Genomic DNA, 27,475 nt, shown 5'->3' with positions numbered 1-27,475 from the left:
AGCCTGAGCCAACTGAGGAGAATAATTCTCAATACAGAGGGGAAGAGATACACATCTACTTAAAGACCCTCTGATGCCACAAGAAAGCAGCACATCTGCTTCTGGAAGGGAGGAAAATACATAGGTTGTTTATATATATATGTGTGTGTGTGTGTGTGTGTGTGTATATCTCTTGAAGCGATACATAAGCATTTTTGTAATGTTACTCTCTCAGAACTGTCTTGTTTTTAAACACTGCTCTCCATGTCCCCAAGCTCCTCAAAGGCTTTAGGCTTACTGTATTGCACTTGCACCCCTCTGATGGTATCAAGGTTATATATACCAAAATATATGTTTTTAAATAGCTTTAGGTTCCAAAAAATACAAACCCTTGCAAAATACAAACCCCTGCAAAATACAAACCCCTTGTTTTTGCAATATAGAGAATTCAAAATATTAATGAGGTTTGTGTGTAAGTTTATAAAGAGTTTACCTCTTTCTTTTCTTTGGTTATAAACTGCTACTAACATTATGTTAAATCACAGCACTCTTCCACTCAAAAAGAATTATGGAATCATAAAAAACATTAATTACATCAAGTGAAGAAATTACAATAAGATTGACCAGAGCCAGACACAGAATAATTAAAAGTACTAATTCCTTGTACTTGGCACTGGTGGGGCCACAACTCAAATTCCATGTTTGGTTTTGGGCCCCTCACTACAAGAAGGACATCCAGTTACTGGAGCGTCTCCAGAGAAGGTGAGTGGAGCTGGTGAAGGGGCTGGAGCACAAATCTTATGAGGAGCAGCTGAGGGAACTGGGGTTGTTTAGCTTTGAGAAGAGGAGGCTGAGGGGAGACCTCATTGCTCTCTACAATTACCTGAAAGGAGGTTGTAGCGAGGTGGGTGTCGGTCTCTTTTCCCAAGTACCAACCAACAAGGTGAGGGGAAATGGCCTCAAGTTGCGCTAGGGGAGGTTTAGATTGGATATTAGAAAATAATTGTTTACTTAAAGAGTAGTGAAGTACTGGAACCAGGTGCCCAGGGCAGTGGTGGAGTTTCCATCCATGTAGGTGTTAAAAAAACACGTAGATGTGGCACTTTGGGACATGGTTTAATAGGCATGGTGGGTTGGGGTTGATGGCTGGACTTGATCTTAGAGGTCTTTTCCAATCTGAGTGATTTTATGAATCTAAGCATTATTTCCAGGGTTAAAAAATAGGAGTGAGGAATCATGAGAAAGGGCAAAGCATGCACTTTTTCTTTAGACAGAATCAATACAATATATGGAAGGAGAGGTATTTTCACACCCCCTAAGAAGTCCTACTACTTTTCCCCTTAACTAATATTCAGTCCTAACAAAATCTGAGTTTTATTACTCAGCACAATGCCTGGCCCACCAATTTTTGTTGAATAATAATTTTGTTGTAATAATAATTTTTGTTGAATAATAAAATGGCTGTTTCATGGCTGCATCTACATTCTCCAAAGTAAAGAAACTGTTCTTCCCTGCTGTTTAGCATCACATGTTGTCGATGGCGTCAGTGCCACTAAACATTAAGACAGAAACAGGCGAAAGTCACTCGCAACCATTCATAACCAGCAACCTTTCACTACATCCTTACCTTATAATGTAAAAACACACTGTATCACACACACCTGACCTCCACCTTGACTAATTTAAATCATTATAGTGAAAAACAAACGTGAGGACCTTAACAAAAACCTGGTTCACATACAATTGAGCCTAAAAAGCTTAAATGACAGGAAGGTCACCACTCATTGCTCTGGTATAGATTTAACTCTGTTCTCAGCACAATGCTAAGTATCTCCCAGTATCCAGTGTTTCTTACAGAACTGGCACCGGCTGCTGGGGGGTCGTTTTCCTTCTCACTGCTCTGCCACCACAACAGTCATGCTACTCTGCATCAGTGAAACTGACAAACAGAAAAAGAGCACTGAAATGAAGACTTTCACGTGACTTTGACAAAAGATGGCAGTGACTGCTCCTGGAAGAACAATGGATCTTAACTACATTCAGAGCAGGAGCCTCAACCCTTCAATTTAGCTTTTCCCTCAAGTGTCTCACACTTTCAACTATGAAGTAATCAAAATAAAATGGCAGAGGGAGAGAGATTGTCATTTCTATTTTTAAATACAAAGGAGACCGTCAGGTACTATCAAGATGAAGGCTAGCAAGATTGACACAGGTAGGATTTATGCCTAACAATCATGTTGGTTAAGGAAGGCACGCACCACTATAGACCTTTTCCAGCAGATTTGCAGAGTATGTCTCAGTGCATAAAGAACAGCCTTGAATACCTTATTTCATCAACATGTTCTATAATCCCATGGCTGGCCTGTTAGAATATTGCTGCAATTTTTCTGTAATATCTTTGAAATTCGTTTTCATCATAAAGAGGAAAACTTAGTGTCTCACAAAAATTCTCTGCCTCTTTCTCACAGCATGCAGCAAGCATCAAGCAGAACTCATTGTCGTACTGAGTCCATAAGTTAATTTTTAGAATCCAAACAGGAAGTCTCATCAGGATTCCCAATTACTTACCTAATACATTTTTGAAAAGTAGGCCTTCACAATCCTACAAATAAAGGTCTTACACAAATGCCTAACAAGCTTATAAATAAACATATTTCACATTTAGAAAAGATGGTAAGAAATTCAGAGAGATTGCTGAGAGTCACTAATGGTTCTTTTGACACTAAATGACCTAATTTTCTTCATTTGGCATTTTCATCAAGTCATGTTGTGTTTTAACGGACAGATTCTCATCTGAACAAAAAGGCTGGATTTATATATGGTCATATCCAGAAGCAGTCAGGCCAGGCTAACCTCCTGCACTGTGGAGGTAACTGAAATTTTAGATTACTGAAATGCGTGTCTTAAAAGGAGGCACTTTAGTTAAGTCCTGCAATACCAAACTGTATGGACAGAAAAAGACAAATTGAATGCAAACCAGCAGGGGCTTAACTAAGAAAAAGTGAGGCTACAATGTAGAAGGAAACTATTGACTAGAATAAGATTAAGAGTGGAGTTCCTTACAAACCACTCTGAGAACTCACCTTACAGCAAAAATGGAACAATAGTATTAGATCACAACAATGAAATGGTGCCAGTAAAAAAAAATAAAAAATCTGAACTTTTTTCAATACAGAGGAAGATCAGAATAGCACATTGGAAGAACTGAACAGTCTTCGAGGACCAAAGCAATAGTAACTGCAAGATGGAACAGCACAAAGTCAAGGTCAAGCACTCTGGGAACAGGAAGAATTTCTACTGTAAGCTCGAGGATCATCAACTGGAAATAACAGAGGAGCAGAATGACTCGGATGTATTAATCAATCAGGACAAATACAAACTGTCAGATACAGCTGTGAAAAAGGCAATTGCAATCTGGCTGTATCAAGGGAGGAATTTTCAGTAGAGATGTGGATGTATTAAAGCCATTTTACGAGGAACTAGTAAGGTCTCAACTACAACTCTGTGAACATTTCTGGTCATCTGTCTTGCAATAAACATGATTTAAGCTGAAGCATGTGCAGAGAAAAGCAAGAATAATCAGAGAAGCTAGGAGAGGATAGTACAAAGAGAATACTAACAGAGCTTGGTTTAATTAGCCTAGTAAAAAGAAGACTGAGAGGTAGAGAGTGCTCTCTATAAACAAATCAAGGATGTAAGAAAACGGAAGGAGAAAAATCTAAAGCTATAGACAGCACAGGCACACAAGAAGTGGATAACAACAAGCAGAACTGGAAACTGGAAGTCCTTGTCATCACGTGAACAATATTCTAACCATTTTTTCACAGCAGTAATAGGGGCAAGAAACATCACAGGAGTGAGAGGCATTTTTGTATGCTTACACACAATACTGTTGCTGAATGCCAGAAGATCCTGGCAGTCTTTTTTTTTTTTTTTTTTTTTCCTACAGGCCAGTGGCTTATCCACATCCCAAGCTCAGACATTATTTTTTTGACTGTCGTTCCTTCCAGATTTTATCTTTCCCCATGTACAGTGCAGAAGTACAATGCTATTCGCACGCAATTCCCTACAAAACCTCATCACCCTGAGGTATTCCTCGGCCCAGGAACTCTAGCCCAAAGGCTAAAACACTAACATTTTCTGACATAACCATTAGTGTACCTAAAGGTGTAGATCCAATTTTGTCAGGCTCTGCCTTAAACAAAAACCCAAAGTATTTTTAATGTCTGTGATACATGCCAATACAGCAGCACCAGACAGCAACTTTATAGATCATGCTGTTCTGCATAATTAACCAGTCTGCCAATTCTAGCTTTTTCTCCCCATCCTTATATTGTAGTCCCACAGAAAGCTGGTAATAAACTAACATCTGTTCCATGCTGCATTGTAGAACAAACTCAATGAACTAGCCAGCTACTCTAACTATGCTACTTAATGTAAGCAAGCTCCCGGTATCCTGGGCTACTTACGTAAAGATTTCAGTCTTAAAAGCAACATGGTACTTTGTCATACAACATCAATAAATACAAACCCAAAAAATGCATCACATCTATACTATATTTTAGTATTTAAATGCTGAGAAGCTAATGCATTTTAAAAATAAGGTCCAAATTTGAAGATAAAAAATAAACAAAGGTGCTTAAAAAGTAGTAACGAGTGAGTTCTCAATTTGCTTAGTAACTTTTCAGTGATAATTAAAACCAGCTAAGATCATGCAACCGATAAATTACAGAGATCAGACAACAGCTTAACACATGCTGCTCCAATCCATCTCTCTCCTAGATCTTTCCAAATTAGTCTATATACTACACACGTAATTCTTAAAAGAACCTATAGTTAGCAGCTTAGCAGGGCAGCAATTTCAAACACGGGGGCAGTGGACTGTCAAAACAATACTTGTCCTACCCGAAAGTTGCACATCATCCTAAGGAAGAGCATTATGCTATGAAAAGCCATATGTTATGTAAGATCCACAGCCAGAAACCCAGAGCACACTAGCAATGGCCTTCCCCAGCAATGACCCCGAGTATTCAGCACACTAATTATTTACATAAGTCTGGCTAGATTGAACACACGTTCAGCAAAGGAGACATGTAGGCACATCCCAGATCCTCTGTGCTCAGACCCTTCAAGATTCTCACCCAGTCAGCTGTAGGAAAACACACCCGTACCCTGAAACTGGAGAAACTAGTGGAAGACTACACTACTTAAGCCTGGCTGCAGATTTAGGAGTCAAGCTAGCATGCACTTTCATATTTTAGAAGTGGATGGCAACAGAATTTGGATATATCCAAACACAGAAGTGCATGCATGGCTAAAAATGTGAACTATACAGATCGCTGATACAACCACAAGCCTCTTGTCTCTGGCAGGCAGGAAAGATGATGAACTCTTTACCTAGGTATAGAGAGGCATCTTCATGCAACATGAAGGTAAGATACATATTGAAGTCCAATCCTGTACTAGTCCTAAGCATCACTTGAATCGTGTAATTTTTTTCCTCAATTTTAGCCACTGTTGTATTGATCACATGAACAATTACGAAGCACTTTTCCTTCCAGTTTGCTGGAGATTGCACTGGCAGATACTGTGCTAACATACTGATCCTAATCACTGCTGTGACTCAGTGCCAGGTTTTGTAGGCACTTGAAGACAAATTTGGCTTTGGCAATTACGGTTTCTGTATGTCATTCCCTGGCTACCTAGGTTTACGCCTCTTCAGTTTAGTTCAGTCTCTGCATCAACATACTTATTTCTAATGAAAATATCCCTATCAGGGCATATTCATTGATTTTTAATAAAATGTAACTTCCTCCACCTAAGATGTAGTCCAGCCTGACGCACGCACACAGTAAAAAGAAAAATACATTCTGTAGGGTAGCCCACTGATCAGGGAGAGAAAATGCACCATAAATACCATGTTGATATGAGAGGGAAGGTAACTTGGAAGGGGAGGTGCACCTTGCTGCTTCAAGAGCTACATTCCTGGGGAGAAACAGCAAGTTGCTGCTCTTTAAGCATCAGGTATAGTTAGAAGTCTGTCTGCATGGATGACATGGAATTGGAAGCATTCCTTATGTAATGGCCATCTGTAATGTTATAATTAGACTGAGCAGCATACATGCTGGATTCTTTTTCAACTCTGTGGGCATGCAACCCTTCACCTATAACTGGCATACTAGGTGTCTTTGGCAATGACCTTTCACTGTGCAATTTGTCTTACAGGCTAAATAGCATTCTCTGCTTAAATCTATTTAGTCTTCTTTGGAAGTATATGATAGTCTCAGTAGGCACCAGTATTTTCTATAAAAATTATTCATTTAACAATAATCACATGATTACTGAATTTACTTGATTCTCTAATTAACATTAGGAAGGATTCCATGACAGCATATGAAGAAGATATAATGACAATTTAAATGAACAAGCTATAATGATGACTTAAATGAATATGATTTTTCTAAAAACTGCCACTTTAAAATTATCCTTAAAAAAGAAATCACACCACTGATTTTCTGTTCCACTATAATTTTTCCCCTTGCTGCTGACCCAGGGAAGACGTTCCTGTTGTTGTAAGAGCTACAAAAAGAACATATGTTATTTTCCTAATGTAGGGTTTGCTCACTAGCCTTGAAAAAGATCAAGTAAAGATTTTTTATTTTAATAGCACAGTCTTTGGAAAAAAAAAGATTGAGGAAAATTGCTAAAATAATTTATCAAACTTCTAAATCAAATGTGACATTGAAAATGTAATAATTCTTTGTGTAGCTCTTTTCTTAAGTTCCAAGACAATATCTGGCATTTGTGGCAATTGTGGACAGAAAACATAGAGATACTAATACAAAAGAATATATCTTTTCAAGTTAGTATATACACAAGAAGAATAACCCCAATATAATAATAATAACCCTGGTCCTTTTTTCGACCAGACCAACATGAATACCTGTGGTAAGGCTAAGTCTCAATTACTATGAAGATCACGTTCCCATATTTAGCCTGAAGTAAAGCATACATTAATGCTGTTCTTCTTTCATAATACTTCTCAAGTTGGAATATAAAAGGAAGAAAACATATTCTAGAAAAAGGAAAACTGCTGCAAACAGTAGTAGTTTGAAGCACAAAAAATAAGTAGCTGGAAGAAACCTCCAGGGCATCCTATGAACCACAGGAAGCAACAATAAAACAGCCTCACTAGGATGTGGCAGTTGACTCTGCAGCATGATGAATCCTACAGTATCTCACATTAGGACCATCCCTCTGAGGTAAGGACTTGTAGGACACTGTTGAGATAGCAGAGAATGGAGATCTCTTGCAAACAGCATCCAGAGCAGTTATCCTAAACCATAACCCTTGATGGAGATGACAGCTGTTCAATAGCAAATATCTCAGCACAAAGGTATACTGCACAAAACAACCAACAATAGAAACTAGACATATTCAACAGCCCTTAGATGCTATTAAGGCAGTCTTCTCTTCTACGACACTTTCTTTTGAAAACATAAACATCAACAAACACACCAGTAATAGGAAGCTGAGCTTGAATAAAATGTATGATAAGAACATTATAAAACTAAAATTAAAATCAGTGTTGTACTGAACACTGGATGTTTTTGCTGTATTTGAGAAAAATATTTTATTATTCACTGTTAATAAGAGCATTGTGGAAGTCAAAGGAGTAATCTTAAAAAGCACAGATGAAACAGAAACAAGCAGCAAAAACACTCAATTCCCTGTCATTATTGAGCTTATAAAATATTTTTAATATTTTATTTTTCTTGCAAAACTTCCTGAAGCACTTCCTTTCCCACTCATTAGATACTGTGAAAACTTCAAAGCAATGTAAAAGCGTCAATGGACATGAAGTATAGCTATGTTCTTTCAAGCTGAGTTCTGAAACTAATTAAGTTGAAATACTGTAGACGACGCCACAACAGAAAAAAGCTGATGAACCCATAACTGCATTTCAACTGGGCAAACTGTGGGAAAGTAATTTTTTTTCATATAGCAGCCACAGCTTATGGGCATTTAGAAAATTGTTAAAGTAATTGGAAGAAGTAAGTAGGCCACAACTGTATGCATTTGTGAAAGGCGGACTCTGAGATAAGAAGCTTAGGTGTGTTGATAAACCTGCCTGAAAATGGTTTTCCTTCATATATTACATTTTTTTTTTTCCTGGAGATGGCTTTATTTTCTGTGCACTGAAGCCTTACGCTTTGATTAGAAACCAGCTTTTAATTGCACTGAACATATTTTAAACAGAGGCACTTTAAATGCACCATTCTCTCCTTCCTATATTTAGTGGCTCTAGATGATAAAGTTCATTTTCAACTGCTCTACCACCTGTAGGGCAGTGACAGTAATGGCTCAAACAAGGAGAACAAATGCCTGGCTGAAACAGGCATTAATAAAATAGCTGACAGTTCTCCACTGCACAAAGGTGCAAGTGTGAACACCAGGTCTCCAAACTAAAACTGCCCCCCTGCATTTCCAAATAATTATCTGTGCTGAAGTGAATGGGTTGGGCATGTAGTTTTCTTTATGTATTGTTAAGTATTTCCCATGAGCAGTTCAAGCTTAGAGCACCTAAGAAGTCCCTTAGATCTAAAACAGAGTTTTACACTTAACAAGATTAAACCTAATTAAGCACAAAATACAAGAAAGAAGAAACTCTTAATTCATAGAAGAAATGAGAAAGTGGATTCCTGTTGGATTATGAAGGCTACATGTGTGATGTGCTTACTCTGATGGTAATATTTGCATTTTTGAAGCTTTTGCTTTTTTTTACTTTCTTAAAAATGCTAATACTGAGTGATTTATTATTTATTTTTCAATTAAGGGGGCTAGGAGATATATTTTCAATACTGTCTTACAGATTACAATAAATGTATTTCTCTTTTTAAAGACTGTTAACTAGTGGAACACATTTTCATGCATAAATTATTTGCACTTTAAAACATGATAACTTTGTAAACGATAATAAAATAGTTACATCACCTAAGCTGGACCTGCCCAAAAGAACACTTGAGTAGCTGTCCAGCTATGCTTCAGTATTTTATCCAACTTCCAGACATCACAAGACTCAAATCAACAAACATTTATTAACTTATTTTAGAAATACATTCCAATAATCTCTTGATAACATGCAAACAGAATCTGATCTGAAAGCTTCCAATTTTTTAAAAGCTGCAATAAATTCTGACCTGAATTTTACCATTTTTTTACCACTCTCTTCAAACCAGAAAAGATCCACTGCTGTCCACCAAAGAATCACTCCTTATCCATTAACAGCAATGTGTATGTCAGTGTTCAAAAGAAACACTGCAAACATATGCAGGTTCTCATATTCCAGTAACCACGGGGAAGGCTGTCATTTTGGACAACAAGGAGAGGTATTCGGGTCTCAGTTCAGAAAGACCTCACACCCTTTAGAAGAAATGAAACCTAACACTGTCTCTTGAAACCTGGGACAAAAAGATAAATTGAAAAATTCATGTTTAAAAAGCACCAAAATCCGTAGCACTATGAGCACTTAATGCAAGCATTGTATTGGTCTCTGACAGCTCATCCACTCTCATTGACTTGTGTATTGCAAGCACAGCAACGTAAACTTTCTCCATGCACAAATCTCAAATTAGGGCAAAATATTCCAGGATTCACTGATAATGATGATGTTTTTTGGAAATGTCTCCAAACCCAAATGGAAGTAAAAGGCCACAGATGTAAATCCTCAGTGTTCAACTATCCTTCAGGGATTGGTTTGTTTGTTTGTTTGTTTAGGAAAGTATTTCCATACTCCAACAGTCCCAGAAACTGTGAAAGAAAACTTATTTATATCTTGTGAAAACATACAGCACTTTAAGCACAGCATAACAAATTAATAAGAGAGATTAAGTCAATTGCAGCTGAATGAGAAGCCAAACTTTTTGCCTTTATTTGTAAGCTTCACTTCAGGATTATTTTATTCTGTGAGTTTGTACCAAAGCAAATTTTAGTACTCAGTAAAATTTGGCAGCTGTGACAAGCTGTTTGTATACTTGTTCCTCTTACCTTACAATTCTTCCCTCCTACAGGCTGAGTTAATTAAAGCCAAGACACTTCTAAAACATGCACAAAGGATACATTTGAAGTTCATGAAGAAGGAGAGTTGTAGAGTGTTTATAACATCTCATGCCCTAAAAAGCTGGTGTTCAATAATGAATGGGGTTCTACAACTCGGCCTTGGTGGTACCAGATCTGCAGACTACCACTGCAACATTAATAAGGTACCAGCTCATACTTTTTTTTAAAAACCTCTAGTGGTAATTAAAACAACCCCTGATTTAGAGTTTAATTAAGAAACAAGATAATGGGATAATAAAAGTCCTATTTAAAAAGCTTAACATTTTCAGTCTGACATCTCAACTCAATTAGTGGACTGTACTACACGTCTCCTAAAGGGGCACTGCCAACTCTTATAATTGGTTTCCCACATATTGGTTTAAATAGGTTCCTTTCCTGGTGCATAAGTCAGAGGAACTGATATTTTTTAACCTCCTAAAGCAAGGAAATAAAAATAATCCAGAAGTTTGGTGGTGGGTTTGTTTCTGATTTGCATTTTTTTTTTTTTTTTTAAATTTTCTTAAGAAATGTGATTGAATATTTGGAAGCTCTAAAAAACTAAGTTATTGGACTAAGTCACATGGTATGTGAATGTCATCCAGTATTTTAACATGAGAACTCTCGTAGGTCATCTTCTATTAAAAAATCTTGCTCCCTTTTGCTCTGCAATGTCATCGTCCATTTCCACTGTTTCCACTGTATTCACTGGGGTGCTGCATGAATACCCAAAATTATCTCTGGGTCAGTTAGTACATATGGTATAGATATACTTAGATGCTTTATAGAAATCGCCCCAAACAAGGAGTCAGCATCAGTAATGTCTTTATCATGGTAACAGTAATGATGTTTTGCACCTACTCAACATTTTCTCACAGCAGCAGAGTACAATCAGCCTCTCCACAGTTTCATTAGTGCTAATGCAGAAGATGAATTTATGCCTACTTAACTAATTACATTAACCAATTGCTCACTGAAGTGATCTATGTGGATCGTGGCAGGAAATTATGCAAGGAGAATCCCAAAACACAGCAGAGGGGAATTCCCAGTAGTTTCCTCTTAGATTAATTCAAGGTAGAACTGAGGAAATTGCTTTCTTACTAAATCATGGCTCAGCTTCCTACATAAAGACCAATTTCAGCATGTTCAATTCAAATATTTCAGTATTTTCAATTCAGTATTTTCAGTATTTCAGATTTGGTTTGGAAAAATAAGTTGAAATGGCCAGACATTCAGGCAAGATTTACAAAGCCGGGACAAGTCAGGAAATCTCAGACAAGAAAATACCAAATTTTCAAAGTTAACTTTATTTTATAAAAAGGCCATAAGCCATCCTGACAACACAGATACACCTTAAGAAATCACCACCTAAATTTAGACTGATAAGCAGGTTGAAATAACAAAAACACAAATAAAGGAATAGTGAAAATCCAGGACAACAATTCACAATTACTTTCTCTAAGAGTCAGATCTTCTTAAGTTGTCTTTGCCCTGCTTTGCCTATAGGACAGAAACTAACAGAATTGCAGAGTTCTAATTTTCAAGTGCAAGATTATTTCAGTATCACAGCAGTGCATTCTGGAATATTTTCAGGCGATACTATAAAAAGAATCTGTATGCTCCCCGTTTTACACTGAGGGCAGCTGGCTGGAGGTTCAATCAGTATGTAAATCAAGAAGTAACACAGATCTTTGTTTGTTTGCAATGAGTGAAGGACAAATGAAAAGTATAAGTTCTGGAGCCCTGTGCTTATTCTTCTTCTACAAGAGGAGAATTAAAAAAAAGGCATTACACATTTATCCTCTGCTTTTACAAACTACCTATCCTCAACACAATAGAAAAATAGTATAAAAAATAGTAGTTTATCTCCCCTCTTCCCAAGAGCAGTTTGTGGGGTCACACTATGCCTATTGAAGTGTCAGCTTTTTTCTGCAAAAGTATGATCTCAATGATTTCCAGTGAAGTCTGAACTCACAAGCAAAATACTAAGTTCTCAGTAAAGACACAAGCTCAGTTAACACCGCTAACACCACAGTCTTTAGCTATAAACTGTGGTTTACACCCACTCACAACAGAGAAAAACCACACTTTTCAAACCCACGTATGTACTAAAGATATGCAATCATGATCTGTGGAGATCATGTTTCTTTGTAACTGACTTGTAGGCTTCTTCCAAGTGTTTTCCATGGATAAAACAGTTCGCATACAGAGCACATTTTCTCTTTCCCTGTCCACTCTTCAGCTCCTTTCCTTGAACTTTGTGGTTTATCTGCTGCTTGCAGGAAAACAAACCCTAAGGCTAGGGTGATACAAACACTGAATGTCTTTGCCTTCTAACTAATAAGCTACTATATTGCCAAACCACTATTCTAGATAAATGTCGGGGGGGGGTGTTGTGTTCAATTGTTTTTCTTTTTTTTTTTTTCAGTTAGAGAGAAGGAAAGGAGAAGGAGAAAATGCATTTGCTTTTTTGTACTTACAACTCCTGAAACTAGAAAACACAGGGGAAATCACAAACTCCTTAACCACGAAACAATTTATATTGCAAGTCACTTTGGTATGTGAGAAGGAGTATCGGACGCCTGCTCTTTTACCCTTAAAGCATCAAAGATGCAAGTTGGTCTGCCAGTTATTAAAGGACTTTCAAGACAGTAATATTCTCTGCAAAATAGCATACAGATTATTTTAAGTGTCACTACAATTTAAATGTTGCCACTAGAGAAGGCAGAAACACTTTGTTCCAATTTGTGCCTCTAGTGTGCTTTTGCTGAAGAGACCGCCTAAAATTTATTTCTAATATAATCTACTATGACAAGCATAGCTTAACACTTTTTTCTCTCCACCCAGCTCACCCTTCACTCATTTGACGAAGCTCAATTTTCTTGACGTGGGTCTTTTCTGCACTTTTTCCTCTCTTTAGACACATTAGCTGTGAAGACGTCCCCCCATTTAAGCATTCTATTTTATGGTACTTAACTATTTTCAGACTTAAATGTTTCAGTGAATATGAGGCATTAGGATAGAAAATAATTATTGTTATTTGTTCCTCTGTGTCGCTTAATAAAATAAAAAGGAAAGCTGTGTAGCAGTTTGGCAGTCTTTCTGGCTGTGAAGTGTCATTAAGTAAGAGATGGCAAGTTTTATCATGCACCCCTGACTACTAAATTCACAAAACAAACAGAAGGTTTACCATGGGAGGTAGAGAGAGATCAGGCAATATCTTCCAGTCACTCTTCCAGTGAAACAGCGTGTGGTTACTAAAATTGCTATGGGAACATGGGAGTTCATCAGAAACATACAGTTCTAGGTGAAAATGTTCCTAACCTTTTACATTATCACTACAGGGAAAAAAAAAAAAACAAACCAAAAAAAAACCAAAACCAAAAACAAAGGTGTAGAAAGTCTGGTACTCGTATAGCAGGAAAAACTAAAACAATAAATTTGAAACAGTGTCATCCTAAAATGTTTTACGCGGCCTTCGCTGTCAAGCTGTAGTATTTGATTAAGGAAAGAAGATCTCTGCATGTGTCCTCCAGTAAAGCACTTCACTTGATTTTAACACATTCTTTAACTGCAGCTGAAAAGAGGAGGCCACGGTGAGAGGGTGAACAAGAGACAACCGTTTGCTTCTGACTCAGTGCTACATGCAATTGTTCTGATCAATGGACTACTTGTATGATTTTAGAGGGAATTAAGGTTATTATTTGGGTATCTCTACTGTGCACACAAATTCTGCTTAATAATGAAAGTATATTTAAAAATCCAGTCCTCCAGCCAAAAAAAACCTGCTACATACACCAGAATTTAACTGTCTGCCACATTATTCATAGTTCCTCTTAACCACATACCATATATCCAAATATTCATTGTTTGTGAAATAAGGATTTACTCCCTCTAAACACCCATTAGAAAGTATCTTTCAGGACAAAGTAAAAGAGTATTCTGCAACAGACAGCTATTACACCACCTCCACAAATATATTCAGATTTCGTACCACGCTCATAACAACTGTTACACTGAGGACACCTTACTTCTCCAACTTCTGCCAAAGTCCCAAAATGTGGTTTGGAAATGAACATAAATGTCAATTATTAAAACCAATGTTCCAAATGCAGAATTCAGGTTACCCAGGTTGTTTAAATTACAAAACTTGGCTTCTCAGAAACAAACGAAGTCTTCTAAACTAAACATAACACCAAGAAGAGAAAAGAAAATAATAATCAACGTAGCACACTCTTTTCTTCTTCCTGTCATTTACCCACTGGGACAGTCTTTTAAAATTACAGGAAAACAGCAGAAGGCTTTTGAAATTTTTATAACTTTTCCAGGGTCATGGGTATCATGCAAATGATTTAATAAGCCTGATCAGATGGGTTGATGGAGCACAAGGAATGAATTGGTTCCTTGCTGATAAAAAAAAAAAAATCAAGAAAAAGTAAATAGCATACACAAGCTTTTTGCTTTCAACAAGCGAGCCATCTATCAGATGATGAGGTTAAAAGAATTAAACAGCAGAAATGCAGAAAGCTAATCACACTGTTAACTGAACATATCTGGAATATGGTTGAGTATTGAACGTGGCCACAGGGCTTTGCCAAACATGAAAATGACCAAACTAGGAATATAAGACTAATAATAATGCAAAAAGATTCCCATTACATAGGGAATCTTTCTCCATAAGAAATAATTTCTATACCCTTGATACCCTGATTAGACTGTATATATTAAATTATCCAAATAACAATGAATATGTTTGGAATCCAAAGACCTGACAATTATGTGTTTGAGTAAATCTCCTCTAAAATTTATGCCTAGTTGTTCATTTCTGTCAGAAGCTCCTACACCACAAGAAGATCTAAAATATTTCCTCCACATTTGCCACACGAATGTAGGCACAAATGGCAGTGTGAAAGCATCTCTCAGAGAAAGCAAGGCAACACATCCCAGCACTTTTAGGACCAGCCCAACTCCATCTTCTAATGACCTCTTCACTCTCCAGATTCTTTACTTATAAAATCTTATTTCCCAAAATGTAGTCATACTAAGATGCAAATCTGAAGTTTCACCGACACTTGTTTTTAACTACGCTGTAAACATCACAACTGTCAGAACCCACTCATCCACTCACCCACCAGTCTGCTGTGTGTGCCATATTTGTATTGCCAAAAGTAAAACATAAACGAGTAAACTGCAGTAATACAGTCAAGATCTGTACAATGGTTACAGCTCAAAATTAAAGATAATAAAAGAATGTGTGGGTTTCTCATTTTGAGGTATTGGCCGTGTCTCAGACATGCTTATTAAATACTTCAGAGTATATGACAGCATAAGAATAGTTCAGATTGCGTCAACTGTTACAACACACATTACCAACATCCTTGTTCCCCCCGTTCAGAAGACCCAGAATTATGACATCCTGCTTGCCAGCTGACAGTGCTTGGGTTATATTCCTGATCTTACTGTCAATACACGGCATGACCTTTTGCCAATATTTTATCTCCATGAGCATTAAGTCTGTTTCAGATTAAAAAATTCAAACATTTATTTTCTGCTGTAAAGCTTTTAATAATTTACAAATAAATATCACATTAAAAAAATGTATATCAGAATTCCAACAGACTTTATTAAAAATAACAATATTTTAAAAATGTAATTCCACTCCTAATTCACAGTTGCCTGCCACTGTTTAGGTTGTTTCACCTAAAAGGTCTGTCTTGTCTTTGAGAGCATTGAAAAAAAACCAAAACCCCGAGATCCATACTTCACTGTGAAGACTATGTTTCATGATGATAAGAAAAGGTTAATTTTGCATTTCCAAAACTTTTCAGAAGTCTAATTTAAGCATTGAATCCACAAAATAGACACGACCCCAAGGGGAGGGGAGCATATATTAGAAGCAAATGGTAGAATGTTTCAGTGCGTGATTTTTTTCCCATAAACAAAGCATAATTTTTAAATGAAATAAGTGAGAAAGGCAGCAGTGTTATTATTCCTGCTATGTTCTGTAACAAGCACCGCATATTTTTATCACCAGTGAACACTGCAGGTTAGGAAGCAGTTTCATGTGAGATTTGAGCTGTACCTTTCACTGGCAGAATACCAATGTTAAAAAAAAGTGTTCCAGCAAACCTCTGCTTCCTGGCTTAGTTTGACAATAATTCATGTTATATTTTATAATATGCTTTCTATAAACTTTTTTTAATTTATTAAGCATAGCAATATAACATTTTACAACCAACTTTTTGTTCCTTACACCGTATGAAAATAAAATGTGAATTCATTCTAATAATTGGCTTTTATGTTTTGGTCTTTTACAAACAATCTTCTAAAAGACTTAAAAAACAAACATATGTACACGAGACAGCAATGCCACAGAAATGCACCCATCCACCACTCTGCTTTCCCTAGCCAGCTGTCCAGCTTCTCCACCTTCATCCACCATTCTCATGCCAGTGTTTGCAGTGGACTGAAAGAAGGCAAGTGCTTTGACTGTGCCTCAAATGGAAACCACATCAACACCACCCCTTATGCCTGGCTCACTTGGAGAGGCATTGTGAACGCAGAAGCGCAAATTTAGGTGCTACAGACAGCACATCTTGGAATTCAGTATTTGGCACCTCACTAGAAAGACATCGAGATGCTGAGGTGTGTCCAGAGAAGGGCAACAAAGCTGGTGAAGAGTTTAGAGCTCCTTACGAGGAGCGGCTGAGGGAACAGGGCTTGTTCGGTTCGGAGAAAAGGAGGCTGAGAGCAGACTTCATTGCTCTTCACAGCTACCTAAAAAGACGTTGTAGCAAGGTGGGGTTTGGTCTCTTCTCTCTGGTAGCCAGTGACAGGACAACTGGAAAGGCACTCAAGATGTGCCAGGGGAGATAGGTTGGATACTAGGAGGAATTCCTCTACTGCAAGGGTTGTCAAGCACTGGAACAGGTTGTCCAGGGAGGTGGTTGAGTTACTATCCCTGGAGTTCTTTAAAAGACGAGTAGGTGCCGTACTTGGAAACATAGTCTAGTGGTGGATATGTCAGGGCCAGATCGATGGTTGGACTCTATGACATTAATGGTCTTTTCCAACCAAAACCATTCAGTGATTCTACGATTCTGTGAAGTTCGGGGGATGGCGCCTCCTAACGACAGCTTAGTGCACCACCCTGCCAGGTGTTTGCCAAGCAGCATTGAGCCAACAATGGACCACAGGTTTATGGTCGTTCCTGTGTCACTCATCAGCTTGGGTGTAAGTGTTAACTGGGTACACAACTTGTCATTCTGAAGAAGAGGCAACATGCAGTTTTAACAGATAGTGTTTTGAAACAAAGAATATAGCTGTTTGCTACTTTTGAATAGGAAAGCCAAAGCTACTCAGAATCCAAATCTTCCACAGCACTCCCACGGCTTTTTCCACCGAGCATTAGCACAGCATTAAAACTAGTATCTAAAGAAAGCACAGCAGAATTACAAGGCGTATCAGTTAACAGGTCAGAATAGTGATATGAGGAAATAGAAAGTGATAGACAAAAATCAAGAGCTGCATTTAGCAGCAGTCCGAAGGACATTTTCCAATTGTGGCAAAAATCTATTTTTACGTGCAGCAAAAATAAATCCTGCTAAAAGGAACTTATAAATGCATACCTCATTCAGAAGCAAAGCAACAAGTTAAAAAAAAACAAACACACCACTAATTTCAGACGTTCTTAGGGAATTTAATCATAGAAGTTACTTATCACAATAATGCACTTTCTCAATGCAGATCACTCGGATTTTGGAAAGAAAGCTGAAACAAATGAAGGTCAGTATTTAAAATGTTGAAGTTTTTCAGAGACACACAATTAATTAGTTTCAACATGTATTCTTCATGTCCCACTCACCATATCCTACACTGTAAACAATGGAGTCAGATAACAGATTCATAGAAGAAACAGGAAAAACAGTTTCCTTGAAATGCTATTCTGCTTAGTGGTCCTAAACAAGCTTAATTTACTAGTAACACTCTTAAAATAAACTATGCAAATACTGGCACTAGATCAGAATCCAAGCCCTAAACTGCTTATTTTCTGTATTACAAGCTCTGCCCATAGTAACTGCAACCACAAATATATGCCTAAACACTATTTTAATATAATATTAAATATAGAATACCATAAAATTTGCATTCCAGGCACAAAGCTACTATTGCCTCTGGCCTTTTATCCTGTATGTTGTTTTTACGTCATTTCGGTGCCTCCATTCTCGTCAAACAGCTCCCTTTTGTGCCTGTTTCACATAATGAATATAATGCCAGGTTATGCTAACAACATACATTACTGGTTAATGCTTGACATAGGTCCCGAGTCTGTCAGGTTATAAGCAATTCGTTAATTTTCATTATCTAGTAGAGACTGAGTGATTTTAATGAGAATCAATTTCATTGAAGAACTCATTAGCAATGCTATAGCACTTTTGTACATCTCTCATTAAGTAGCATTTCTAAGGAAAACTCACTTGGACAGCTTAACATAATACCCAGAATGGAAAATGTGACAAACTGACTAGAACAGCGTGGCTTTTAGAAAAGGCCAAAACAAATTAGGAACCTTTCACAAAAACTAAGTACAATTCTGGATAGAAAAGAGACCCTTTGATTCGTGCATTTAACGTCTCTGTTGCTTTTCACCTCTAAAAGAGTGGTCCCACCTTTGACTCTCTCTGGAAGCTGGATGCTCTTGTTTACGTTAGTATTTAAAGAAAACAGAGCAGATTATACACTAAATTAGTCATTACTCTATTCAGCTTCTTTTTTTCAAGACTCTGCAGAAGAGCCTAGTTACACCTTCATAACAGAAAACTCTCCATAACTGAATTATAATCTAGCTTGAAATAGGCCTCAGTAGGTCATCTAGCCCAATCATCTTGACCCTCCCTGCTCAAAGCAGAGGTAACTCTGAAAGTCCAAGTATTTTCCTTTACTGAGAATTTTCAACATATAGGTTCCCCAGAAAAGTCCACTTCTGATACCCTACTCGAGGACAGCGCCTTTGCAGCATGAAAACCTAAATCTCTTTTAAAGTCTCCAACTACAGAACCACATAAACTGTTTCTTTCAAATTTAATTTAGCCATTTTCAGTGATGTTCAAGTTTCCTCCCCTCCAATTTGAAAATCTTATTTTGAATACTAATTTAATACATTGAAATCCTTTTGATAATAATCACTATTATCTTAGACAAGAATATCTGAGTTTCAGTTGTGGCTCCCTTAATCACTATATTCCTTTTTATCTTTTCTTCATCAATTTACCATTTTTTACTTTTTGCATCACTGCACATGTTGTAAGCAACATCTTTTATTTCTATGATTTCCTTAGCTAGATGCATATCTATTATTAGCTGAGAAAACAAAATTGTAGGCTAATTCCTGCAGCTCAGAGTTTTGCTCTTCAGCCGTTCATTTCCTGCCTTGGTCAATTCCATTCATTCCATGTCACTCTTGATCCTTTAACTGAAACTATTTTGGCAATTTGATCCTATTTGTTACTAACGTGCACAATATCTACTCTACGTGTGTTCCATATAGACACTTCCAAAATTTCCATTCTTCTCCCCCTCCCATTTTATATTTTATAATGCATTTTGATTACAATCAGGTAACTTCCTCATCATTGCCATTTCACACCTGCACCTTTTAGTTATATGTCCTTTACTTAAATTGAATTATTTTTATTGTATTCTTTGGTGTATGTTTGGACACAAGAGAAAATTATTTTAAAACAGCTATAGTAGCATGGGAGAAGCTCACCATCTGTTAAACTTTATGCAAGCTTTACACATAAAGTTTTCTGAGACTGTGAATTGCCCAGGGTAAAAATATATCAATTTAAGGCTAAGCATATGAATGACACTACTAATAACAGAAAAAAGAATCTAATAAAAAAGCACTTACGACAAACATCTATAAACACGATTGCAAAAAATTGTCCTGGTTTTTAAATCTGTAGGACTTCTTGAAACATTTAATTGTCTCTCCATCTCACTGATTTCATTAACAAGAAATGCAAATGCATCAACCTTAATAAATTCCATGCAAGTAACTTCTCTTTCCTGCCTCTGAAAATGCTTAAGTTTCCTGAGCTTACCAAAAATCTTCCTGAAATTTGTATTAGTAACAATACTAAAAGCACAAACATAGATATAGAAGAGTCTCACTTTTAGGTACATCTGTAAAGCAAACTGCTAGTCTTGAGATGTTTGCTAAGATCTAGGACACAAATGCCATTTTGGACAGCATGAGTCCAGGAAACATGAAAAAAAAAAGTGTAACACACATGAAGAGGGCAGAGCTTAAAGCTGCATTTTCTTTGCTACGTCACACCCTTCTTCATGATAACAACTCTCAACCACCCGCAAAAGTATTTCCTTCAGTGCCAGTGCACTTGTTTTGTAGGGCCCAACAGAAACTTAAGCGGTCATGACTTCAAGAAACCTACAGCATATTGGTTTTCTTTCATTTTCTAATCCATTCCATGAATCCATTTTGCAATGTTCCTTTATAAATATATTGGCACAACTGAGAAAGTGGTGAACTTCATTCACCAGCCTTTCTTCCACCTACTACAGAAGAAAACATACTCTGGGGGTTTCAAAGAGTGAGAATCAATACACTTCTCAACAGCCAGCAGGAGAAAGGGGGTCTGCTTTGTTTTCCTTACATTTCCAAGGTTAATCTCTGCAGTCATAGTTTGTTCTACTGCTTTTGTGTTTGCTTTGAAGGACACTCAAACTGTTGACATAGGTACCTATTCACATGCAAAAAAAATCCCACTCAAGCAACATCAAGTTTTAGAGTCTACCAGTAACTTCAGGATAGAAACCACCTCCAAAATTCTAACAAGAAGAGTCAAGGAAATTCAGTCGCATGGTATGCTATTCCCAGTAATGTCTGTTTCAGAGGCAACCTTTTCCTCCTTCCCAGTTGAAAATTTCCTGCCTCTGATACCTAGGCTCCATGCAGCACACAGATAGGGCAGCAGAGTTGTAGGAAAACCAGATTTTACTTTCACTCAACATCTGCAGTCTCTCATTATATATATATTTAAAAAAAAAATCACAGGTTTAAATAGGAATTTTTATTAAAATAAAAAAAATCACTGGAAAAATCCTTTTGGTCACCTCACCCGTCTTTCTGCTAATACATGAGTGTATTCTATCTTATACTCTCTGGAATTTTTTTTTCCATTTTCTGTTGAGCATTTATCTACCTAGGGGCGAGATCAGTCACCTTCTTCTACAATATTTTATACGCTGCCTTCAAAAAGTGAAGAGTACACAGCTAAATCCCTGTACTAGATTCAAGACTAGAAGGAAGCCCAGCCAAGCACTCTCCTTCTCCAAGATGCATTATTTCAGCACCTGTACTGTGCACTCTTTATAGTGCCCAGGAGCACTATCTGCTTGTTGTCCAATGACAGCAAAGCTTGATCTTAAATCAGAAGGTCCATAATCAATTATTGTTTAGGCAAAAATCCAGAACTTCTATAGAAACAATCAGGAAAAATGACATCATAATTTTTACACTTCTTAAGTCAAACTTGAAAAGGGTTTTGTGGGACAAACTAAAAGACATTTTCTAGCTCGAAGGCCTTCTTCTTGACGTATTCCAAACACTTTTACACTCAGTTAAATATTTTAGTATTACCTAACAACAACAAACCTGCAAAGAGTATCTTAATGAATGCATAAGAATTACATATGAATGATAAGGAAACAGTGATTTCACTTAACTAGATTTTGGTTTTAAACTCTGCTTCCAGAAAGCCAATGAATAATTTAACATTCCTCCACTCTGAAGTAATATGAAGACATTAACTTATGTTGTACAGGTACAATGGCAGAAGATTAATTTTGCACCTGTTGCAGACCTGTAAAACAGCACATTATTGTGCATCATTTCCAGTGGCAATAATAATCTGCAATCTTGCTAACATTCACATTCTCCCTACCCCTGCAACTTTGTGTGAAAGAATTAAATACATGCCAACCCCACATAACTCTGAAATTGAGAAGTACTTATTTTTCTATAAAGACACATACTAAAATAATACTATTTTGGTTTTGACCTGCAAAGTTCTTTTTGCAGTTTTATAGTCTGATTCATGTTTGGTCCACAGCTCTTATTTCCTTCTTTAGATTTTTTTTAAAAAGCTAATGCTGGACGCACACTATTGAAGTGCTACAGAAAACAGTGGGAGAAACAGAATGCTGATTTTGTTTCATTGTCTGAAGCCACATCGCTATAAAAAGCCAGTAGTCTCTCAAGTTTGCAAGTTTTGAGCACCTGAAAAATAGTCACATTAATGAAAATATTCAAGTTACTTTAACAAATTCAAAGCTGGGTTATGTTGGATTGGAATGTTTTGAAAACAAACTATTTCATTGTAAGGATGGGAAGAAAAGGTTTAGAATAAATATCCACAACCTAACATCCCACTGTGGTGCTTAAGTAACAGCACTGCACTGCTCATGCTTAATGCTTACAAATATGTTTCATCAGTCTATCCTTAAGGAACAGATACACTAAATGCCTTTTTGGGGTTTGGTTGGCTGCGTTGTTTTTTTTTTTTTTTTTGATCTATCCTTCCTCTGCCTTACTGTTTCCACACATCTTTGAAGGACCTGCTGTTGGTCTGTGGCTCACCCTTGGATTGCATTCCCTCAATTAAAGACATGTGAAGGTCTTCTCTTCAAGAAGCAGTAAACACAAGTGTACTCTGTTCTAAACAGCCATCACATGTCTTAATCTTAAAGTCAAGGATGGCTCCAAGTTCTTTGTGACTCCCTCAAGGCCACAGGAGCGTACAGTTGCTGTTTAAAATGGTAATGTGAATTTTAAAGGAACTCCACTAAAAAAAATAAATTCAAATTATGCTGCACTTGAATTTTCAAGGGCTTTTCAGAATGACTTTTCAGATACCAGGTTGAGAACAAAGCACTGCGTCATGTTGCATAATGCTTCTCACAGTGCATTGCTTCCCTGCATGTTAATCATCCTCAGCCTTACCCAAAAAAATCTCTACAGGTTCAGCTCAGCTTTAGTTAGCTCCCAATGAATAAAATGTCCTTGCTCCTCTGTTGCTGTTAACTGCCCTTACTGCCTCTACCTCCCCAGTGTTGTTTCATGCACTTCTGCTCTACATTACATCATTCTCAAGACATCACTGTGCCAGCTTACTTGGGTCTTGGCAAATCAATGCATTCTAACAGAAAGTGCAGCAAAGCAGTTCTGAAAAGGATTAGCATTAAATGTTTCCCCGGTACACTGTCTCAAACGCATCTGCATTTGGAAAAAAATCAAACAGTATAGATTTCAATACTAAAAATTGGCTTTTCGTGACCTTCTCCATATTATCTACAAAACATTTTGGCCCTCATCAGAAAGACTTTCATTTTCACTCAATGTGATACATATTTAGAAAGACGAAACTAAAACGATTATTCAAGAACTTGCTAAATGTTAGCCTCCAAAATTACAGATAGAAATACACTGCCTTCCAGGAACTCTGAAACTGTCTAAACACTGTTTAAACACCTTTCTTGCACTTACATCATTCCATGCTCTCCCTTTAGGAGCAGAAGATACCCTACAGCACAAGAAGGGCTTTAAGGCCTGAAGAATAAAAGAAACCAATCTATTAAACAATTATAATAACTATGTATCATTTAAACAACTATTCTCCAAAAAGACGATAAATAGAAGCACCAATGAAATAAAAGTTATTAGTTATATGAAGACAGCATTTGAAAACATGTATTAGAATTTGTTAGACATAGCACTAATCCCAGGAATTCTATCCCACTTCGATGGTAACTCCGCTATTTGAGGAAGTTCAGAAATATTTTTGAACTGTAGCGCTTCTTTGATAGAAGCACTATGTGTTTGTTCCTATGAAGATGGGATGACAGAAAATAAGAAGGAAAGGGAATGTGAAGAAGTAAAGTGATCTAGAAATGGCAAGATAAAACAGCTCCAGAATTCTGTTTCTCTACTGTCACACAGACTTTCCTGAATCTACATAAATATTTCTTCCCGCCTTTAATTTGCATCTTCAAATGAATTTTCTCCTCCTGAGTATGCTAAGATCTTCCAATAAAACACTCTTCCTTCCCAGTAAAGATTTAAGGTCTTTGCAGGCAGTATTTTTAACGTTTATACACTTCTTCTTGAACAAAGATACGTACTTGTTTTCAAGTGTGCATGGTTAGATTTTGAAATTCTTTTATTCAGGATTCAGAATAGGAGAAGAGGAAAGACAACATGTATTTTAACTCCTCCACACAGCTTCAGGCTGCAAAATCCTACAGGACTACTAGGTAGGACCTGTAAGCCACCTGTGGGCAGCCCTCTAAATTGTGAGAGCTTCTCCACAAAGCTCAAGTCCATGAATCTCCCATGCCAACACAGTGGACAATGCATTTCTCCATCTCATGAAGGAGGCAAGTGCCTCCTTTATTGTTCCAGTACCTAATAAAAGAAATATACACCAATTAGGACTACCTACAAATCTAGCCCTTGGCAACTTGTTTCGCTGTAAAATTCCCAGTCTCATAACTTGATTTATTCCCAAGCATAAGTATCTCCCAGATGCTTGTTTCTGTTGATGTTGTAAAAGAGGACAGAGAAATAATCTAATAATTTCAGCCTCTTTAAAACTCTGGTTCAGCCCACATTTTAAAATTAAAAGCATCAGAAGTAGTCCAAAAAGCTTTGAATCAGGTATTACTGAAAAATTCAGTGTCTAATGCTGTTAAGGAAGTAAAGCATTGGCAAACACCACTCACAAAGCAATTCTCGTAATGTTTTGATTACATACACAGTAGAAACTGTCACCTCCTTACATTAAGACAGTGATAAACTCTGCAAGAAAGCATCACAGTGCAGTTTTCTCTTTTATTTGCCCCACTAGTGTGACTCCTCCATTTCATGACCTGGCTGGGCAACTTAATTACTCTGACTACGTACATGCAAGTTCAAAAACGTTGCTCAAGTGGTCAGAAAGAAGAAGCTTTTCCTTATGTATAAATTTCAAGTTAGCCAAGTATTCGTATTAGTTTTGGCTCCGATTTTGGTTTTGTGTAGCCCTCTGACTACTACAAGGCTTCAAAGTGTATTCTTAGTAATAGGATCTGTCTCAATATGGAAAAAAAAAGCATCTTCCTTCCTCTCTTGAAACCTCTTCCTATGCTGCCTTGCCAGTGAGCGTGCATTCCTAGAAATATGTATTTGTTATTTCATTAGTAGTGATTTTATACAATTACACTGAACAAGATTTGCTCATGGGCTGTAGGCCATGCTGTGGGTTGTGGTTTTCCTTGTGAAAGAGGTTGTGTTTTGGGGATTTTAACCTGTGAAATAGGTCGCTTGTCATAGCAGCTTTTAAAGTTTGCTAAACGTTCATGCAAAGCCAAGCGGTACAAAATTAGATGCCCCACAGTTCCAGATACCAGATTCCAGTCATTTGTAAACAACAGGAAACAAGGTGAGTGAAAATTGCCATCCTTGCATACAACTGAGGTGATGACCTACACTCTTCCACCTGAAGCATGACTGGAAAGGGTGTCACAGCACTGTTACAGACACCTGTTCAAAGCCAAATGCACAGCACTGGTACTGTTTGACAGCATGTACTATATATTTATTGCCTCAAGCAGGACAGATGTTAGCGACACAGGAGATGCTCACTTTCTACACTTTCAAGAATATATATTCTACTTCTCCAGGAAGCCAGATTTCACAATTTCATTAGTTTGCACATTGACAAAAAAGCAATAGTAAGAGGAAAGCAAGCCTGGCAATTCTGTAAAGGGGACAGAACAATCCAATTGCTTTTAAATTCAAAAAGATGCTATTAATCCGCAAAGCAGCTTGGTTGAAAACACATAAAGACCAAGAGGATTACTTTTTCCTTGACAGCACCATTTTGTACCGAAACTCACAAAACAATGCATTTAAAGAACTGACAAAAGAAAAGGAGAGAACAGGGGAGAATCACAACGATGTTGAACACAAATGTAAATTGAATGCAAACAAAGAAGTGTGGGTTCCTTCTGTACTGCTCGGAGCAGATCTGCTGCGATGCTTGTCACACAGAATATCTAAATAGTTTGTAATAGCCCAAGTAATACATATGCACTGGCAAGATATGAACCAACAAAGTAACTGGATATGGTTCCCACCACACTGTTTTCTAAAAGTACACAAGAGAAAAGCAAGGTGCAACCCACACAGTCTGTGAGTTGGCATGGCAGCTGTTCCTTCACACCCTTTCACACCCCAAAGCCTTTTCTTATTTAAGTTAGGCAGAAAAGGTATGCGCGTCGTTCAACAGGACCTGTGACAGGGTGTGTACAGAGACAATGGAGAAGAGGGAAGCATGACCAGGTGCAGGATGCACACCCCCAAAGTGGTCTCTTAGTAAGCTGTGGGTCCTGACCCTGGCAAGATGCAAATGCTCTGACACAGATCAGTTTCTCTCCTCTGGGAGAGAAGTAAAACTTCTGAAAAAGACTTTGTAACTTCCTAACTGAAGTTAAATAGTTTCACAGATTATGTCCTCACTTTTTAGTATTGTAAAAAAGACACTGTTCAAATGCTTCAAACAGTTCAGTTTTGGTTTCTGTGGCTAGCGCTAGCCCTAGTCTTGAAAGGATTACAGAGAAAGTCTAAAAGGAAAATACTGCCAAGCACTCATACTTTGAAGTAGAATCTCACAACTGTTCAACTCATACTGACAAGAATACTTATGGCACCACACAGTAAAAGCCCCTGTAAATTGACCAAAACCATCCCTCTGCCTTCAGGCATTCAGCAGTGCTTCTTCTGGAAGAACAGTAAACTGCCACATTACACCTATGATACGATCAATTCTTTTGAGTCCTGTGCAGCTACTTGGACTGGAAACGTCTCCCTCACTCAACCAATTTCTCTTCCTCTTACACTGCAGAAGGTTGAGTTATGACTGCTGCAGTCAAGACACCAATGGGAAAGCAGGTAGCTGCTCTCAGGGCAGCTCCCTGGCTTGTTTCCTCCCAGGACCAGGACCTCACTGTTAGCTCTCTGACCAGTCAGTATACTAATCAGCAGCAGAAGACAGCTTACCTGAATCTCCCTGCTCCAGCAGTGCACTGCTGACGCTCAAGGTGATGATGATGTTCCCCCATGCAACCATGCTAGCTACTCAAACGCAGCTCTGTGCCCCTATTTCAGAATGTATCCTCTGTTATGAGACTTGAAAAATTTATTGGAGAAGACAAAACAAATTATCTTTTAAAAAAGAGTTGAAATTTGACATGAGAGAAAGTTAAAAGAACACTGAAAGTTAACATTGCTAAATATTCCCAGATTTTAGAAGTTATTATCTATGTGTATTATCTATGG

General features: G+C 37.4%; 1 protein-coding gene across 4 annotated transcripts in view; it reads right to left on the bottom strand.

Moving 5' to 3' along the window:
* The window catches only part of COMMD10 (COMM domain containing 10), a 112,134-nt gene that overhangs the window by 53,226 nt on the left and 31,433 nt on the right, over window positions 1-27,475 (bottom strand). Inside the window, exons 6-7 of one of the 4 annotated variants that reach the window (XM_054055421.1) lie at window positions 22,101-22,118; window positions 11,627-11,800 (exon numbers count right to left, since the gene is read on the bottom strand). The exons of the other annotated variants lie outside the window; for them this stretch is intronic. Coding sequence (XP_053911396.1) covers window positions 11,627-11,800; window positions 22,101-22,118 — 192 coding nt within the window. Of the gene's footprint in view, window positions 1-11,626; window positions 11,801-22,100; window positions 22,119-27,475 lie in introns of those variants that run through there. 4 annotated transcript variants of the gene reach the window in all.

The sequence above is a fragment of the Cuculus canorus genome, chromosome Z, assembly GCF_017976375.1.
Source record: "Cuculus canorus isolate bCucCan1 chromosome Z, bCucCan1.pri, whole genome shotgun sequence".
NCBI classification, from domain to species: Eukaryota; Metazoa; Chordata; class Aves; order Cuculiformes; family Cuculidae; genus Cuculus; species Cuculus canorus.
The sequence above is the reverse complement of the archived record's forward strand: the minus strand, read 5'-3'. Positions and strand labels throughout refer to the sequence as shown.